Source organism: Culex quinquefasciatus, chromosome 2 (assembly GCF_015732765.1).
Source record: "Culex quinquefasciatus strain JHB chromosome 2, VPISU_Cqui_1.0_pri_paternal, whole genome shotgun sequence".
NCBI lineage: Eukaryota > Metazoa > Arthropoda > Insecta > Diptera > Culicidae > Culex > Culex quinquefasciatus.
The window spans coordinates 50,246,002-50,265,223 of NC_051862.1; the positions used below are offsets into that span (position 1 = coordinate 50,246,002).

Sequence of the window (19,222 nt, forward strand, 5' to 3'; positions counted from 1 at the left end):
GCTTTCGATTTTCTCCCGTCATGTTCACTTACGCGTCTCACTATACCTCTCATTCGTGTCCAACACTTTTCTCACGAATTTTATTATTCGTGTCCAACAAACAACGCTTGTCTCACGATTTCTTTCTTTCGTGTCAAACAGTTACGTTTGTCTTACGATTGTCTTTTGTGTCGAACAATTAACGTTCGTCTCACCAGTTCTTTCCATTGAGCCCAACAAGCAACGCTTGTCTTGCAATATCCTTCATTTGTGTCCAAGTAACACTTGTCTCACAAATTCAACTCTTCATGTTCCAACAAGCAACGCTTGTCTCACAATTTTGTCCTTTCGTGTCTAACAGTTACGTTTGTCTTACGAATTTCTTTCGTGTCCAACAATTAACGCTTGTCTCACCATTTCATTCCATTTAGCCCAACAAGCAACGCTTGTCTCATAATACCCTTCATTTGTGTCCAACAAGTAACACTTGTCTCACAAATTTAGTTCTTCATGTCCAACAAGCAACGCTTGTCTCACGATTTCTTTCTTCCGTGTTCTACAGTACGTTTGTCTCACGAATTTCTTACGTGTCCAATAATTAACGCTTGTCTCACCATTTTCTTCCATTTAGCCCAACAAGCAACGCTTGTCTCATAATACCCTTCATTTGTGGCCAACAAGTAACACTTGTCTCACAAATTTAGTTCTTCGTGTCCAACAAGCAACGCTTGTCTCACGATTTCTTTCTTTCGTGTCCAACAGTAACGTTTGTCTCACGAATTTCTTACGTGTCCAACAATTAACGCTTTTCTCACCATTTCCTTCCATTTAGCCCAACAAGCAACGCTTATCTCATAATATCCTTCATTTGTGGCCAACAAGTAACACTTGTCTCACAAATTTAGTTCTTCGTGTCCAACAATTAACGCTTGTCTCACCATTTTATTCCATTTAGCCCAACAAGCAACGCTTGTCTCATAATTCCCTTCATTTGTGGCCAACAAGTAACACTTGTCTCACAAATTTAGTTCTTCGTGTCCAACAAGCAATGCTTGTCTCACGATTTCTTTCTTTCGTGTCCAACAGTAACGTTCGTCTCACGAATTTCTTACGTGTCCAACAATTAACGCTTGTCTCACCATTTTCTTCCATTTAGCCCAACAAGCAACGCTTGTCTCATAATATCCTCATTTGTGTCCAACAAGTAACACTTGTCTCACAAATTTAGTTCTTTGTGTCCAACAAGCAACGTTTGTCTCACTATTTCCTTCCATTGAGCCCAACAATCAACGCTTGTCTCTTGATTTACCTCCACGTGAGTTCAAATAGATTCAAATTCTCTCTCCCCGCCCTTCTAACAACATTTGTATACCTTCCTACATCAAAAAGTCTCCTTCAAGTCCTCATGTTCAAACCCAAAATTCCGTGTGGGTGGTGGATGCAAATTCATCTTAAAATTCTACTTAAACCCAATGTTCAACCAGTCAACATACTGACTCAACTCATGCTTTAAAAAAACTTCAAACTTTCCTTTTTTTGAACCAATCCTGCTTTTACCAATCATGCGCCCTATCCAAATGTTACCACCGAAACCAACTTGGAATACCAATTGGCCAATCAGCTAAGGACTCTCACCAATATCAAAGCGTCCCTGCGATTCTTGCCACGTCACAAAAATTGCCAAAGCAAGAAAAAATGGCCTCAATTTGTGATCGCCGAATCAACTGAAAAATAACAACATCACTACTTCCTTCACTGCACTGCCCGCAAACTTACCCAACCAAATCCAAACAGAAGTTCACTCTACAAACTGCGCCATTGTCGTAACTAAAAGTTTCTTTTTAATTTCATGATCCCACCACCCACCACATCATGAAATAAACTTGCGAAACTTTCATCCCGAACCGATCACTTTAATGTTAAACACGAGACTGATTTCATTTAGCCAAACCCCAAAGACCAATCTCAAGAAACCCTCTCTTTTGCCAATTTCCTCTCAGCACACACCAATACCAACAACACTCGGCGCGACGAGAAGCAGACGACGCTGCACCACGCGCTCTCTTTGTTTTCCATCTCTTTTCAAATTCTGGTTCGTATCGACTCGCTTGCTTTGCTCTCGTCGTGGGCCACGGTGGCACTCACGTAGCTCACAACGTGTGTCCAACGAGTCCCAAGCAATCGGGATTAACAATTCAAATAGTCTCAAATGATCGTACGCGGAAACTGCGTACTAATTTTATTAATTCTTATTACCAACCTAGCTCATCTACCACATCTACCACACTGAAAAAAATATTCTATTTTCAGTTATAAGCAATGTAATTAAGCTTATATCTGTAAGCCCTTACATCCAATTCTGGAGTTTTATTTGAAAAGGACCAATAAACCAAATTTCCAGTTTTTGCTTTTTGGGTGTTTTCGAAACCGCCTTGAGTCAGGGGTGTTCAAAAACACCCAAAAAGCAAAAACTGAAAATTTGGTTTATTGGACCTTTTAAAAAAAAACTCCAGAATTGAAATGCTGTCAAAGGCAAACTTATGGGAAATTGGACGAGTTGAAATCAATTTAAAAATTCGCTTATATTAAATGTTTGTTTTCGTCAAATTTTACATTTTTTTAAACGAATGATTGCAAAACAACTGAAATAGTGTAAAAATGCATTTTAAAACACTTTTTCCATGCAAATGTTGAAACTATGGCTTGTAATTTCAATATTTATATTTTTATTTTTTCGCCGTCCAAGTCCTGCTGCCAATGTTATCACAGAGTTGTCATCAAAAAGGAAAAAAAAAACACAATTCTGCCAGAATCTGTAGAAAGCCTTTCTATTTTATGCTTTTCCCCCTGTTTAAGGTATAAAATATTGACACAACTGTGTTGTTGCTTGCTATTGTTTTCTGCGCGCGCGGCACGATCTTGATTGCACACCCTTATTGTAAAACAATGCAATTTCACGCACTGCACTGAACAACGTTAATGACTAAGCCCACCCCCCGTCTAAATCCCTAAACCGTTTCCAACCGCCCCGAGCAGCACGAACAGTGCTGGACGCCACTGCCGTACGGGATGTTCGCCTCCTTGATGTCCGTCAGCAGCGACAATATCCGGCCGGCCGTCTCCGTGGGTCGAATGTGCACCGCCGGCTTGCCGTTGTCACCGTTTTCGGTGAGCGGTGGCGACGGAGTGGGCAGGTCCACGAGGGGGGTGTTCGCCGTTTCGTGGTGGTGGTGGTGGTGGTCGTGGTCATGCCGGGGTGGGCCCTTTTCCGCGACCAGCTGGTGCACCAAATAGTTGAGCTCCTTCAGCTTGAGCTTCATCATTTCCCGGTCGTTGGCCAGCTGCAGGAGCTGGTGGTCCCGTTCCATGTCTTTTTGCTTGAGGAGGCGCCGCTGCTGCTGGTACAGGGTGATGTACTCGCCGATGGTTTCGGTTTCGCCTTGGAGTTGCAGGACCAGGTGCTCGAGGCGTTGCTTTTCGTCGGTTAGTTCTGCGACTTCGAGGATGGTTCGCCGGAAGCGTTCCTGCAGCTTTTCCATCGCTTCGTGGGTGGGAATGCTCACGGTGGACATGGTTTCGCTGGCTTCCAGTGGCGGCTGGTCGGCGTGGTTTTCGTGGCCGGGACTTGCCTTGGCGCGGGCTTGGAAGTTGTTGATGACCTTCACCAGTTCGGCTTTTTCCTGCTGGAGAACGTCAATTTCGCGGTGCAGATCGGTCTGGTCGTGTCCGGCGTTTGATTCTTCGCGATGATGATGGTGGTGGTCGTGAGTTTCGTGACCGTGACCATCGCATCCGTTTTCACCGTGGTCGCTTCGCTGCATTTGTTCAAGTTGCTGCTGAGCGCGCTGGAGTTCGAGTTGCAGGACGTTGCCATCGCTGGCGCGCGACTCGTAGTACCGAAGCCGGTCAATTTCCTGGTTCTGCTGCAGCAGCTGCTTGTTAAGTTCGGTATTTTCATGCGCCAATCGAATCATTTCCTCGTCTTTATAGTGGAGCTTCTCCCGGATTGAGTGAAGTTCCGTCTCCAGCTGACCGTACGTCGATTTCATCTCTTTGCCGAGGTGCAGCTCGGTTTGCAGCTTCTCCGTCAGTTCCAGCTTGTCGTTACTCTGCAAAATAACAAGCTATTAGACATTTTCTTCGATAATTTCACTTAAGCTCAAATTACAATCTGCACAAACGCCTTCTGCATCTCCTCGAGCTGGGCCTTCAGTTCCATGTTCTGGGCGACGGCACGGGACGCGCCCACCTTGCCACTGTCGATCTCCGCCATCAGCCGGGCGACGTCCGGTTTGTCCTGCTGGAGCCGTTCCACGGTTAGCTGCAGCGAGGCGATCTGCTCCTCACGCGCTTTGAGCCCATCCTCGTAGCCACGTTTGAGCAGCTCAACGGACTCGTTTTGCTTCTGAAATTGTGAAAATTGTTATTTCAAATTCAGAGTTAACTTTGTCCTTGTTACTCACCATATATTCCGCCCGCTCGACCTCCATGGTCGCAACCTTCTCCTTCAGCAGCTTAACCTCCGCCTCAAGCGCCTGCCGGTCACCCGCTTCCGGCTGTTTGTCCTCTTCCTGCTGCTGCGCAGCGTACTTTTTTTCCTTGCTCAGCTGCTGCTGCATTTGCCGTTCCAGCTCGCCCACGTGTCGCACCAAATCGCCCTCCCGGCTGGAAAGGTCGTTATTTTCCTCCGTCAGCTCGCGGATTTTGTCGGCCAAGTTGGTGACCTCCTTGTTCAGATGAAGCACGTAATTTTGGTACTGCTGGTTGCTTTGGTCCCGCTCGGCACCGATTTGTTTGATAATTTCCTGCAGGTCTTTAATCTGCTGGGCTTTTATCAAGTTTTGCTGCGTTAACGCTTCGATTTTGGCGTTAAAGTCCAGGTCGTCGTCCGAGGAGAGCTGTTCGATGCGGAGTTTCGCCAGGCTGAGGTCGGACCGGGTTTGTTCCAGCTCTTTTTGCACCGTCTGGAATTCCTGATTCCTTACAAGCAACTTTTGCTTGTGTTCGCCCAAATCTTCCTGCAGATCTTCGTACAGCTTGCGGAACTTGTTAGCTTCCTCCTGAAACTCGTTCAGCTGCACGCCGATGGTTCGCTCGAGCGACTCGAACCGCGATCCGGACTGTTTCATCGATTCGATCTCTTTCTCCAGCTTTTGCACCGTGGCTCGCGAAGCCTTCAGCCGGTTCTGCAGCTCGTCATTTTCGTTCGCACGCTCCTTCACCAAGCTTTGCAACTTGCTAACGGTGCCCATCAACTCAGCCTTCTCCCCCACCATCACACCAACGGCTTGCGTTTGCATCTGCAGCTGCTCCTGAATCGGTCCCAGCTCGCTCGTCACCTTCGTGCTGTTCTCCACCCTAAGCTTATCGATCTCATTCCGCAGCTCCTCCACCGTCGACTGATTGTTCCTCAGCCGCAACCTCAACTCGTCATTCTCCAGCTTTTGCGCGTTCAACGTCCTCGCCAGCTCCGCCTTCTCCGACTCCAGCTCCAGAATCGTATTCTGCGGCCCCAAATCCGCACTAGCATTCGCAATCAACTGGCCAATCCCGTCGGAAATCCGGTTTATACTGTGCACACTCGCCTCCATCTGAGGAACATCCGGCCGCGCAACCTGCGGCTCCATAGCGAAGAAATCCGCCACCCCATGACCACCCCCATTGTTAAAGTAGCTCGCGACCGCCGGACCACCGTACGACGAAGGACCTGACGACGCCGGCAGGTGATTCTGGTTCTGGATGTCCTCGTGAACATGCGCCGCTGGAGGATCGCTGAAGCAACTGCTGCTGCTGCTGGACTGGGCCGGAACGGGAGTCTCCCGGGCGGAACTTGGTTCGCTGCCCCGCGGAACCGAGTCCTGTTTTTGCTTCGACTGGTACTGCTTGAGCTGGACGAAGACAAATTAAAACGCGCATTAGAAGTTAATTTCCAGACAACCAGCACAAGCAGGCTGACGTGTCAAATTTGCCGTCACTTTTGAGTGTGAAAAGGGGATGTTGTTTCTCGCGTAAAACACGCCAAAATCCGGAATTTCCAAGCCGAAACCCATCTAATTTTAATCAATAATCGCTCATAAATCAAGCAAACACATTCACAAGCCAAAATCACCTGTTTAAAAAGCAAAATATCGTACCTTTTTCCGAGCCGCAGCAATTTTCTCCGCCTTGTCTGCCATGATTATTATTTTTGTTGTGACACTTGTGCAATAACTTTTCTCCCGCACGACACTGCACTGCAACCCCACTTTCGAACAATATTTTTTTGCGGGTGGGAAGAGGGTGAGGGGGTGAAACTGTTATAAAATTTGGCATACGAAAGATTGGTAGCCAACGCATCGGAGATGTCAACAAATGAATTTTGCTGCATGGGTGAGACCATAGAAGAGAAATTTTCAAGGTAAATTTTTGGAAAAGAGGAAAACTGGAGTTTTTTTTGAAAAGGTCCAATAAACCAAATTTTTAATTTTTGCTTTTTGGGTGTTTTTTAACACCTCTGACTCAAGGCGGTTTCAAAAACACCCAAAACGCAAAAACTGAAAATTTGGTTTATTGGACCTTTTCAAAAAAAAAAACTCCAGAAAAGATTTCAGCTTCAAGGCTAGTATGCAGATCGGAAGGAAAGGGGACAAGAAATATTCTCGATTTCACTGAGATCTTTTCAAACACGCACGAAGCAAAATGATCATCGTTCGGTCAAAACGTTCATCGTTTGTGCAAAACGAGAGAGAATTGAGAGAAAAATGAGCATTTCCGGTCTCTTTTCGCTCAATTCTCTCCCGGTTTTCGTCGAATTCCTTCATTTTCTTGACATTCGCGTCCTACTTCCTACTCCCTGATTCCTGTTTGTGACATTTTACATGCATTAGAGTTCATCAATTTGAGTTCATTGTAAGTGCTCGTTTGAAAACTTACCAATGAAATCTAGAATAGCTTTACCTGGGACGGGACGGCTGGATAGAGTCTTCTTTTTGAGTGTTTACGTTTGTATTCTTCTTCTGTTTTTTGCAAGAAAATTTGTGTTCGAAAACAAATATCAAGCAATCTGTGATTCAGATAGCTTGACAATTCAAATTTTCTTGATGATGTTTTTCAACTCAGTGCTCAAGCATGCGGATGACTCTTTCTTTGGTTGAAATGTTGTTTAGTTTTTCCTCGCAGATTTTTTTTTGAATTTGGCTGTTAAAATTTGCGGTTGGACGTGGGTGGAGAATCCTGAGTTTATGTTCCATCGTTTTACGGTGGATCCGTTCATAAGGAGCTGCCGGATACAAATCACTTGAAATGGTTGGCAAATCAAAGATGAGTCAAAAATGTTCACTTCTTCATTTTTTATGTGTTTTTTATAAGTAAGTTTTTTAATTTTCATTTGGATGTGAAAAATGCAATACGATTTAAATGCGTTTTCTTACTTCAATCTAAAAAAATCCTAAAAAGCCTACAAGCGAGCCTGCAAGTCATTAAATGGGAGGGGAGATTTTTTCCTAGATCTGCTACTGTCGTTGTCCCGTTACGCAAAGAAAGTAAATAAATCTTTCCCAGTTCCTCAAAGAGGAGCACGTCGAATTCAACGGCAATATTTACTCAACTTTGAAGAAAGTTAACATTCCATAGGTCGCACGCCCTAAGGTGTCAGAATCGAAAGAAATGGCTGGCAAGAATTCAAATTTGTACCAATTCATTCACTTCAAAGAGCAAAAAAGTTTGTTTTTCAATTTGTGGCAATGAGTTGAAATAAAAAAGTGCGAAAAAAAATCAAATAGGCTAAACTGTGGCCATTATTTTTGTTTGCTTTTTAAATCCAGTACGATGTTGTTTCTTCACGCCACATTTTAATTTCATGGGAATCACAGGTTTAATATTGTTCAATCTAGATGACATTTCTATGTAACGCGAAAAAAATAACAATAGTTTTAAATGGGCAAAAGAATAGTCAGTTCATGAAATGTATTGTTTTTTAAAATGAAAATGCTGATAAGTCAACATTTGGTGTATGATAGAAATAAATGCCTTTCAATTGAAAATATTTTAAACAATCTATTAATGCAATTTACAATTATTTGTGAAATTGATTTAATTTTTTTTTAATTTTTTTTTCAACTCAAATTACAATACTTCTCATTTTCTCCTAATAAGAAAGGACTGGTTTAGGTTGACAGAAGCGGCCATGTTGAAAGTGGTTTAGTTTGACAATAGGTTTTTTTCTCTCTGTTTATCCCATCCCAGAGCTTTACGAACAGCAGAACAAAGGAGAGGGAGCGATTTCTTGGGGCTTTTCTTTACCTTCTCTGGCTTGCTTTTGCTGCCGCTGCTGCCCATTTGAAATTTTTCTTGACCGGTTCCTTCCGATGTGCATACACCGCTTAAAAGTGTATTCACATTATACCGCATCCGCACAAAATTTGACAGTACGGACGCACAGTGCGGACGCGATTTCTCCAATGCATTTCATATGCAGCCATTCACACTGTTCCGCATCCGTATACGGATCCGTTCTGCGGATTTAAAATCCGGATCTGTACTGTGGATTTAAAATCAAATCGCGCTTTAATCAATCATGGCCTATCTACAATCACTTAGCTTAGAATAGTTAAGTAAAGTAAAACTTAGAAAATGTACACAACTTACGGCCGTCATCCACAATCAACATAGAAAATTTGCTGGGCTGATATACGTTGCTATGCAGTTGTTTGTTTACCTTTGATATGGAAACGTCAACTTACCGTTGATTTTGACATTTTCTAAAACATACGTCAAGTTTCTAATTTTATTCCTTTTCATTGTAGAAGATCAGATTCATTTCCATTGATTCAAACTCCTAAGCTAAGTGAAATTTTCTAAGTTAAGTGATTGTAGATAGGCCATCAGTGGGACACATTAAATTCAAGTGGAAAATCACTTTGACTTTGAATATTGCTTGTTTTGTGTAGATCTTAAGATCAATTTCAAGTGTCAGTTCTGGCAACGCTGCCTTGTGGACCGGTCACGTTTGCTTCGCGTCGCGTGTTTTTCTTTGAAAATTGTGTTAATTTTTGTAGTATTTTCTCATTATTTCAATTGATGACCGATTGTAGAGCCACCATATTACAAATTGCAAGGTGTTTTTGTTAAATTTGGGGAATTATTCGAGTTTTTCGTGATTTTTCTTTTTGCTGATGGAAGAAGGGGATCGTGCTACGCCACCCGGGCGATTGAAATTTGACAGCAGCAGCGAAAAGTGGTCAGGTGCTTTGCATGTGTGCGTGTGGATGTGAGTGGCAAGTTCCACAGATAAAGAGAGGAGACTTTTTAGTTTGATTCCATGTAATGGATCGTAATGAGAATTTGTTTTTTAACACTAAGTTCGGGCAAGTCCAGGATGTTGTTTGTGGTGCGGTTCAGCATACAACGCGCTTGCTTTGGTGGTGGTGCGGTGACGCGCGATCGGATCCGGCACGTCGCGAATTGCTCGTAGCTTTGGTTCGAGGATGACTAGTGTGCGTGTGAGTGGGACCTCGTAGCAGGCCCGCTTCAAAGTGAAAATTATGTCAGAGAGGCGGAAATCAAAAAGGGACACCGAGAGATCTGTTGCCACTAGGAGGCCAGAATGCTGGATGCATTTGCCTGCTGACATCAACCGAAGGCGAATTTGGTGAGTTCGTTTCATGTTGGTTGCTTTGCGCGTGTGTGAGTGAGATTGGGATGAACGACAGAAGCTTCTGCAGTGTATGACGTTTGTGGATCAGGTGGATCCGGAAATTTCCACAGAAGGGTTGCCATAGGGTCACTGCTGCATACTTTTTGGAATTAAATGTGTTTGTAGCTATCAAAATTTTACCTCCGCAGATTTTTGTACGGTGGTTAACTTTCTAATTTTCTCCTAATCTCCAAGCGTAGATTTTAATTTGCTTCGGGGTTTGGTGATGGATCCAAATAATGCACATGGAGTAGGGGGTTGTTTTTACTGTACTGCTGAAGCTAAAATCCTTGGTGAGGACTTTCGATTAAAATTGCTTCATTTTTTTTTTCAAAATATAAATATGCTGATTAATCCCATGACACAAAATAAATTAAATGTTAACTAATTATGCTTTTTCAATCGGTCGTTTAAATTAACTTCTAACTCTTACATTTAAATAAAACAAATAAATAAATAATCAAGATCTACTCCGCATCGCTGTAAGAGTTTAAAATCAAGATTGAAATGATGTGATAAATCATTTATAACCTCGTATTTCGCTTAAACACATCAAAATTTAAAAGAACATATTAACTTCTCTTTACTCTTACAGTTGGTAGCTTGAGTTTAACAACAGACAAGTTAAAACTGTGTTTGATCAGCATTGCTTTCACCAGAGAAAATGGTTGGTTTATACTACAATACTACAGTCGATTTAATCGTGCACGGCTTCGTCGCGTTGTTTCTGCCGTGGTTTAAAATATGAAAAATATAAATCATGCATCTTTTACACTATACAGTCACAAGTATATGTTTAACAATAAAAAACTAACTCTACTTGATTCGCCCGCAATACCTTTCGGGGTATATCCTAGGGCTCTACCTCTCCTACTAACATTGAGTCCAAAACCACCCTACAAACATCTATACCACTAAGGTGACGCAGGGATCCTTGCGCACTTTAGATAGGTGTTTACTAACATTCCTTCCGTTCCCCAAAGGATAGCTTGGACCCGGCGAGGACCCCTTATGCCCTGGGCTGTATTACACACTCATCAAAAGATGAAGACATGGTATCTCCCGTGTTGGATTATTGTTCCGGATGAGGGTCTAACACAACCAGACCAAACAGAGGGATAAGCGTTGTGGAGCCATCCGTGGATAGGGCGTCCTAAAATGCTAATGCTAATGCTAATGCTAATCTTAAGATCAATTTCAAGTGTTTTCCTCATCACTTTAAATAGTTCAAGACAGTGGGACAAATTCATGAGAAAAACACTTGAAAAGCTTGAGCCACCCAAGGGGCTAAAAAATTATCTAATTATACTTGGAGTTTCTTGCCCCTTGGAGCCACACGAATGAAAATAACGTGTAAAAAATTATCAAAAAGTCAATCGCCCAAACAATTGCATTTGATTGTAATTTGGATTGATGTTGAAACACAAACCAATTAGATCTATGATGTGGCTTTATTCAATCATTCATATGTATGGACACTTGATTAAAAAGTGTGGCTTATTTTCAGTGTAGTTTGTTCTAGAAATCAGGAGGAAATCCAGTTTTTGCGTGAAAACTTACCACGTAGCCTTATGTGTGGGACAAACTTGAAATGCGTTTTTCTCAGCTTGCTGTTTTTGCATATGGGACATTTATGCGAACATGGGCAGTATACTAGGTCTATTCCCGTACTGCAGAATTCTGCAATTCTGCACGAAATCGGCAGCAGAGCGTTCCCGTACTTTTCTGCAACATAAGTAACTTTTTTCCCAGGCAGAACTTCTGCAATGAGAGAGACAGAAGTTGCAGCAAAACCGTTCCCGTACTTTTCTGCAAGCTCTCTCTTCTATTTCTTGTTGAAAAGTGACTGCAAGTTGGTGTGATGGATGTTGAGTACACGCTTACATAAAGTTTGCAATTTTGGTGAAATCAAGCATTTTATTATTAGGTAGTTGTAATATTTTATTTTTTTTATTATCACTAAATTGAATTAGTCTTTTGAAGAGACGTTTGTATATTTTGAATTGATGATTTTTTTGGGTAGTTAGTTTTATTATGTCTGGTTTTATTTAGAACGATTTTTTGTGTTAACGATTTCATGCTTAGTTCATTAATGTAAATGATATAGCGATATTTTTTAGTGTTGAAATGATAACTTTTTGAATAGACTAAATATGTGTGTTTAAATAATAGGTAAATTTAATTGCCAAATAATAATTTGTACCTTTAACGGTGCTACCAATTTGTATTCTTATTTGAAACAAAAAATGTGATGTAATTTAGTCGAATTCTTAAATTTTAGGAAGTTTAAATTCTAAAATTCGGAAATTCTTAAATGCGCCATCTTGAATCACAAAAAGTACATTTTTTTTGGAGTCGTTAGAAAATCAGGTTTAGAGGATTTAGAGATTGAACATTTTAACGAGTTCTTCGGAAAATAGAGTACGAACTGTTTCTATGTTTTTAATATTTGAGTTTTCATTTTTTATGTACAGAATTTTAAAATTTTACTTATTTTAGTTTTTTTTTAGTTTCTTAATTTTTTATTATTTTTTTAAACTGTAACTTTTGGATTTTTGGTGTTCTGAACTTTGAAATAATCAAACTTTTGATTCATTTATTTCGAATTTAAAAATATTTGAATTTTTAAGTTTAGGAACTTTTAAGTTAGAAACCTTTATTTTTTATTTCAAATTTTGAATATTAAGATTTTTTTGAAATTTTCAATGTTTAATTTTTAATTATTTGAATTATTAAGCTTTGAATTTCTGATTTATTGTTTTTTTTTCAGAAATAAATATTTGCATTTTTAAATTTCTCTAATATCTGATTTATTTTTTTCAAGTTCCTCAATTTGAAAATTTTTTTTTTTTAGTTTTAATCACGAATTTCTTAATTTTCAGATTAATAAATTTATGAGTTTCAAAATTGTAAAGTTTGTGATTCATTTTTTTTATTTGTCAATTTCGCTGCGTCACCGTTGTTCTTCGATGTGAAATCCAATCATTATTTATTTATGTTATCTTTCAAACATTTTGCTATTAAAACATGTATTTATGGTCTATATAAATTTATTTCATTTCATTTTTCGAGACGAGATTTGTCTGATCACGCCTTCCGTCGGACGGGAAGTGAATGTTGGCCCCGGACTAACCTAAAAAAAGGTTAGGTCGTTAGCTCAGTCCAGGTGTAGGAGTCGTCTCCCTGGGTCCTGTCTCGGTGGAGTCGCTGGTAGGCAGTTGGACTAACAATCCAAAGGTCGTCAGTTCGAATCCCGGGGTGGATGGAAGCTACGGTGTAAAAAGAGTTCTGCAATTGCCTCAACAATCAAGCCTTCGAACACCTAGTTTCGAGTAGTAATCTCGCAATCGAGAACGCCAAGGCAATGTTGTAGAGCGAATAATTTGATTTTTGATTTTGATAAATTTATCTTCTATATTAAACCTTTTTCTTTTTTTAATTATGTTTTTTAAACGTACCTGCCATTCTCATTTCTTAAATTGTTTACCTAATGTAAAAGTTTTGAGTTGTTTCTAATATAAAATGTTTACCTAAGCATTATTAATTTCTAGTTTAATGAATGGTGCTTGATTTTTTTAGATAAAATGTTGATTTGCATAAAAAATAAGTCCCCGTTCTAGAGGTAAACTTCTTTCAATTACCATTTTTGTCAATCGATTTTTTAATTGTTTTGAAATAATTAAAAAAAAACTTCAATACCCAATTTGAGTAAATCCACTCAACTGTGTACAACATTGCAGAAAAAGTACTGGAACGCGCTACCCAGGCAAAAGTATTGCGGCTTCTCTCCTTGCAGAACTTCTGCAAAAGAGAGAGATGAAGAGAGCGAGTTGAAAAGTACGGGAACGTGCTGCAAAAAAGTGACTTATGCTGGCTGCAGAATTCTGCAGAAGCTGCAGAAATTCTGCAATTCTGCAAGTACGGGAATAGACCTACTGATTGGATTTTGGGGTAATTTCAAAGAATGCTGGAAATCTGGTAAATCTGGTTCGTAAAATTTATATTGGATCTCAAATATTGGTCAAATATAGTTCGGTAGAGTCTCCCAACGCATATTCATAAGAATTATTTTAGATATCTACATGAATGCATGATTTTCAGCGACTTTTCTAAAGTAACATCCCATTATTTCGTTAAAAAAAATTCCAACGAAAAGTTGTTCATCTTTTAAATACGATATCTTTGCCTCAAACTTCAGCCCTGCTGGTTACCAACCGTTGCCAAAACAACCTCGCCCAAACATAAAAAAATGACACCACCCACTTCGCGCGAACGCGTGCGTTTCTATGCTCGTTTGTTTACTTCCCCGACTTTCATTCAGCTCAGAAGGCCATGGGTCTTTCAACTTTTCAAGTTCCTTATTTTCATGTTTAAAAAACTAATTTTACAATAAAATTGTACCCCGTGAGTGTGCGATCCGGAATATTCGTTGAAATGGAAACCGAACCGAACATCACAGCCAACGGCGAGGCGAACAACAACACCACCGACGTCGACCAAGACCAACCACCTCCAACCGAAGAGGAACAAGTGCCTTCGGAACCGATCCCAACCGCCAAACAGGAGGACAAATACTACCAGGATGCGCGCAAGTACTGGTCCCGGATTGCGCCGACCGTGGACGGGATGCTCGGCGGCTTCGGCAGCATCTCGTTCACCGACATCCGTGGGTCGGATCAATTTCTGAAGAATCTGTTCAAGATGAAACCGGCGCCGGGCCGGGGACAGGCGTTGGACTGCGGTGCCGGAATTGGACGGGTGAGCAAGGGGCTGCTGATGTCCTGGTTCGACAGGGTGGATTTGGCCGAGCAGGATGGGGCGTTTTGCGAAACGGCGGGGAAGGAGCTTGAGGGGAGCGGGAAGTTGGGCACGATCTACAATAAGGGCCTGCAGGAGTTTGTTCCGGAGGAGGGGAAGTACGATCTGATATGGTCCCAGTGGGTGCTGGGTCACCTGACGGACGAGGACATTGTGGAGTTTTTCTTTCGGTGCACGAAGGCGTTGCGGCGGAATGGGTTGATGGTGATCAAGGAGAACTTTACCAACGGAGATAAGCCGGAGCTGGATCGGTGCGATTCGTCGGTGACGAGGCCGCTGGCGTTGATGAAGCAGCTGCTGACGAAGGGGAATTTGAGGGTGGTGAAGGAGCTGCGCCAGAAGGACTTTCCCAAGGGGCTGTATCCGGTTTATATGATTGCGCTGAAGCCGATAATAAATGGCAGTTGAAAGGGAAAGTAAAACTTTGAGACCGGTTCAATTTTGAGAAAAGGCCCTTAAAATAATATTCAAACACACACTGAAACTGTATTTTCATTGGTTTTATTTTGATATTGTGCTTTACACGATCTGTTTTTTTTTGTTGTTACAATATTTGCTGCAAAAATTGTTTGAAAAATGATATTCTTTTTTATAGCCCTATTTAGCATCATTTTCATTTTAGTTGTGGAGAAACTGGTTCGCACCATGGTTTTGTTACAGTCGCGTAGCGCAGAGAGAGGGAATGAGCGTTGGTGCAGAAAACATTAACAAACAGAGCACAACTAAAAATCGTGGGGAAAGATTGCGTGACTTAGAACATTATCATCTGTGTTTCAAAATTATCTTCCTGTCCGTTTCTGCCTGTCTTTTGCACATAAAACTGTTTTGGTTACGCCATTTGTTACTTCTTTTTATGTGTTTCAATTTTCCCCTCTTTCACTAAAACATTTAATGTGACTATTATGTTAAACCTTGTTTTCCCTTAATGGATGGGACGAATTAGGCTTCAGAGTTCGATTTTCCATTCATAAACTTTCTTGGATGGTCGAGCTAATGTAGAAATTGTTGATTTTTTTAGGCTAATTTCCAATAAAACAGATTTGAATTGAAACCGCATTGATTCAGGGATATTCGAAAAGCCCAAATATCAAAAAAAAACCTATTCTTCATGGCAAATTAAAAAAAAACACGTTTAAAGTTTTCAACTTCATTTAAAGTTGAAAACTAACTGGCTCTTGTCACAAAAAAAAACACTTGAAAAAAGTACCAGCGCCGTTTTCAGGTTTAGCCAATTTTCTGATTTTCACTATTAAAACAACTAAGTTTGCATAACTTTTGATAGAAACTTGCTCGCTCACTTCTTAGTGAGCTAATGATCACTCGATATCAGTTGAAAACGCTTTTAATGAGCTGTAATTGAATGTCAAAGTGCTGATATGGCAACATTAGAGGCACGCTGGAATTAGATGCTGTTCCTCTAGATTTTGAAAATATAAGACATTTCTTTTTTCTACATTTTTATTTTTTGCATTGTTTTATATCAGTTATTATTTGTCCGTTTTACAAAGCATTCAATTAAATTTTTAAACAATTTTCTCAGTTGTCTATAAAAATATTTTTAACAAATTATCTTTTTTTCTAAAATGCTAAGAAAAATGAATTAATTTGCAATATAGGTTTTAAATGACGCGAAATTTTGTATGAATTTTTCACTATTTAGAGTTTTTTGTAAGATATTAAAATTTTCACAAGGTGGTGACCCACCTGAACAACGTCATCAGCACCAAAAGCGCCGAACACCGCTACAAAAACTTCGGCTCCTTATTAAGGACGCTGGACAACGGCAGCAACAAGTTTTGGAAGCTTACCCGCAACCTCCGGAACACGGTCAAGTACAGTCCCCCGCTGAACGTCAACGGAGACCTCGTAGCGAGCCCTTCAGCGAAAGCCGAAGCGCTCGCTCGTGCATTCGCCGCTGCCCACAACAACGAGCAACCAGGTGATCCCGAAACATCGGCTGCTGTGGAGAACGCGCTTGGCCACATACGAGCGACAACTCCTCCCGTGCCTCCGGCCGCCCTTGTCAAGCCGAAAGAGGTCAAGGCGATCATCCGCACGCTCAAAACCGGAAGTCTCCTGGGCAAGACGGAATCCGGAATACGTGCCTCAAGCAGCTGCCAAGAAAAGGGTTGGTCGTCCTGACCAAAATCTTCAACGCTTGCCTGGCCTTGGGCTACTTTCCGGCCGGCTGGAAACACGCGAACGTGATCGCCATCCCAAAGGCGAACAAGGACATAACCAATCCAGGTAACTACCGCCCGATCAGCCTTTTGAGCAGCCTGAGCAAACTCCTGGAACGGGTGATCCTCGCCCGGATAAACCGTCACCTGGAGACGGAGCAACTCATTCCACACGAGCAGTTCGGCTTCAAGCCGGGGCACTCAACGGTGCACCAACTCGCCCGTATCTCGGAGATGGTGAAGCGCGGTTTCCTGGCGGGGAAGTCGACCGGCATGATCCTTCTCGACGTCGAAAAGGCCTACGACTCCGTGTGGCAGGACGCCGTGGTCTACAAGCTCTTCCGCTCGAACCTCCAGCCGTTCCTGGTCAAGATTGTCGAGTCGTTCCTGACAAATCGGTCGTTTACGGTGACGGTGAATGGCGAGCGTTCCTCCGTCCACAACATCCCCTTCGGCGTGCCCCAAGGATCAGTGCTGAGCCCGACTCTCTACAACATCCTCACCTCCGACGTGCCGATGATCGATGGAGTGTCGTACGCATTCTTTGCGGATGACACTGCATACTTGGCATCGGACAAGGACCCGAAGATCGTCGTCACCCACCTCCAAGCGGCACAGAACAACCTCGAGGAGTTTCAGCGGAAGTGGGCATCAAGCTGAACGCTGGGAAAACCCAGTCCATCTTCTTCACCAGGAGGCGTGCTGCTCGGCACCTTCCCCGCAGATCGATCAGCGTCAACGGCCAGCCTGCAACGTGGGACGACGAAGTCACGTACCTGGGAGTGGTGCATGACAAGAAGCTAAAGTACGACAAGCACGTGAACTACATCATCGGGAAGGTGGATCGGTCCACCAAAGCGCTCTACTCCCTGCTGAATCGGCGGTCGAAGCTGAGCATCAAGAACAAGTCGCTGGTGGTCAAGTGCATCATCCGTCCAATGCTGACCTACGCTGCTGCGGTCTGGGGCAACTGCGCCAAATCGCACCGTAAGCGACTCCAGGTGAAGCAGAATAAGCTGCTCAAGATGGTGCACAACCTGGACCCGTGGTACCCGACCGACGATCTACACAAGCTGGCCGGCGTCGACACCGTCGACGCAAGCATCGAAAGGGCAACGAGAACCTTCAGGACTTCGTGTGGGATGTCAACGAATCCGCTCATCGAAGCACTCCTCCACCAACAACTGTGATATTAGTCTTTAAGCCAAACATAGATCTAGGGTTTTTTCTCAAAAATTATTTTCCCTAAAAGAACACCCAGTTAGCAAAATCTAAACGTAGAAATATGTATCCTCCCTGCAAAGGCTTATGAATTGATCTCAGTTGAAAGGTTCTCCAAATCTCTGAATTGCAAATGTAACATCCTGGAGCAGAACAGTTAAATTCTAATAAAAACACAATTGAATTGAAAAAAAAAAATTTTTCACAAAAAATTGTATTTTTTGAAAACACTAAATTTTAAAAAATGTATGTCTCTGATACGGGTATGAAACGAATCAAAATGTTATATGCATTTCCAAATAATTAGAGTTTTTCTTTTTTAAATACTCAAATTTCTTAAAATACTGCATTTTTCATAAAATTCGTAATTTGCAATATGGGTATCAAACGAAGCGAAATTTTGAATGCAATTTCTTTTTATTAGAGATTTTTTTAGTAAAAAACTAAAATTTTCACAAAATATGGTATTTTTTGAAAATACTCAAATTTTCCTAAATTGCAATATGGGTATCAAAAGAATCGATTTTTTATGCATTTTCACTTTATTAAAGATTTCTTTTAGTAAAATACTTCTTTTTTACAAAATACCTTTTTTCGAAAATACTTAAATTTTTATAAATTGCAATATTGTTGTATGCATTTTCACTTTATTTGAGTTTTTTTAGTAAAACACTTAAATGTTCACAAAATACCGTACTTTTTTTGAAAATACTCAAATTTTTATAAATTGAAATATGGGCATCAAACGAATTAAATTTGTGAATGCACTTTCACCTAATAAGAGTTTTTTGTAAAATACTAAAACTTTTACAAAATACAGTATTTTTTCGAAAATACTCAAACTTTCATAAATTGCAATATCAAACGAATCAAATCTTTGTATGTGTTTTTACTTTATTTGAGCTTTTTGTTTAGGCTGGTACAAAAATTTTTAAAAGTTTTTGTCACCCCCCCCCTTCAAAATTGGCCCGAAAAATCAGGGGGCAAAAAAAAATTTTTTTACAATAAACTTCAAAATTTCAATGAAAATTCAAGTGCAACCAGCTGGAATCAAATTAAAATACATTTTCCTGCGTTTAAAATCATTTTTAGCATGTTTGGGTTTATTAAAAAATCTTAAGGTTTTTTAAAAAATTTCGATGCAAAATCTTTTTTTTCGATACAATTTTTGATTTTGTCAGATCTTAGATTTTTTGAAAACTAATGATTGCAAAACAACTGATCTAGTGTAAAATGCATTTTAAAACACTTTTTTCATTTAAATGTGAAGACTATGGCTTGTTATTTAAATTTATATATTTTTTTATTTTTTTGCCCCCTTGACCTCGGCCAGGGCCGAGGGACAAAAACT

At 41.0% G+C, this 19,222-nt stretch overlaps 2 protein-coding genes across 2 annotated transcripts; one reads left to right on the top strand and one right to left on the bottom strand.

Moving 5' to 3' along the window:
• Positions 1 to 2,780: 2,780 nt before the first annotated feature.
• On the bottom strand, positions 2,781 to 6,239 carry LOC6046499 (golgin subfamily A member 2). The gene is made up of 4 exons (XM_038254705.1): positions 6,114 to 6,239; positions 4,443 to 5,867; positions 4,148 to 4,384; positions 2,781 to 4,088 (listed from the first exon to the last, which is right to left on the bottom strand). The coding sequence occupies exons 1-4, from the start codon at positions 6,153 to 6,155 to the stop codon at positions 2,988 to 2,990; spliced, it is 2,805 nt and encodes a 934-aa protein (XP_038110633.1). The 5' UTR covers positions 6,156 to 6,239; the 3' UTR covers positions 2,781 to 2,987.
• A 7,677-nt stretch (positions 6,240 to 13,916) lies between these two features.
• On the top strand, positions 13,917 to 14,892 carry LOC6046498 (alpha N-terminal protein methyltransferase 1). Its single transcript, XM_038255806.1, has one exon. It carries the CDS (start codon positions 14,087 to 14,089, stop codon positions 14,876 to 14,878), a length of 792 nt encoding a protein of 263 aa, XP_038111734.1. The 5' UTR covers positions 13,917 to 14,086; the 3' UTR covers positions 14,879 to 14,892.
• Positions 14,893 to 19,222: the final 4,330 nt, after the last annotated feature.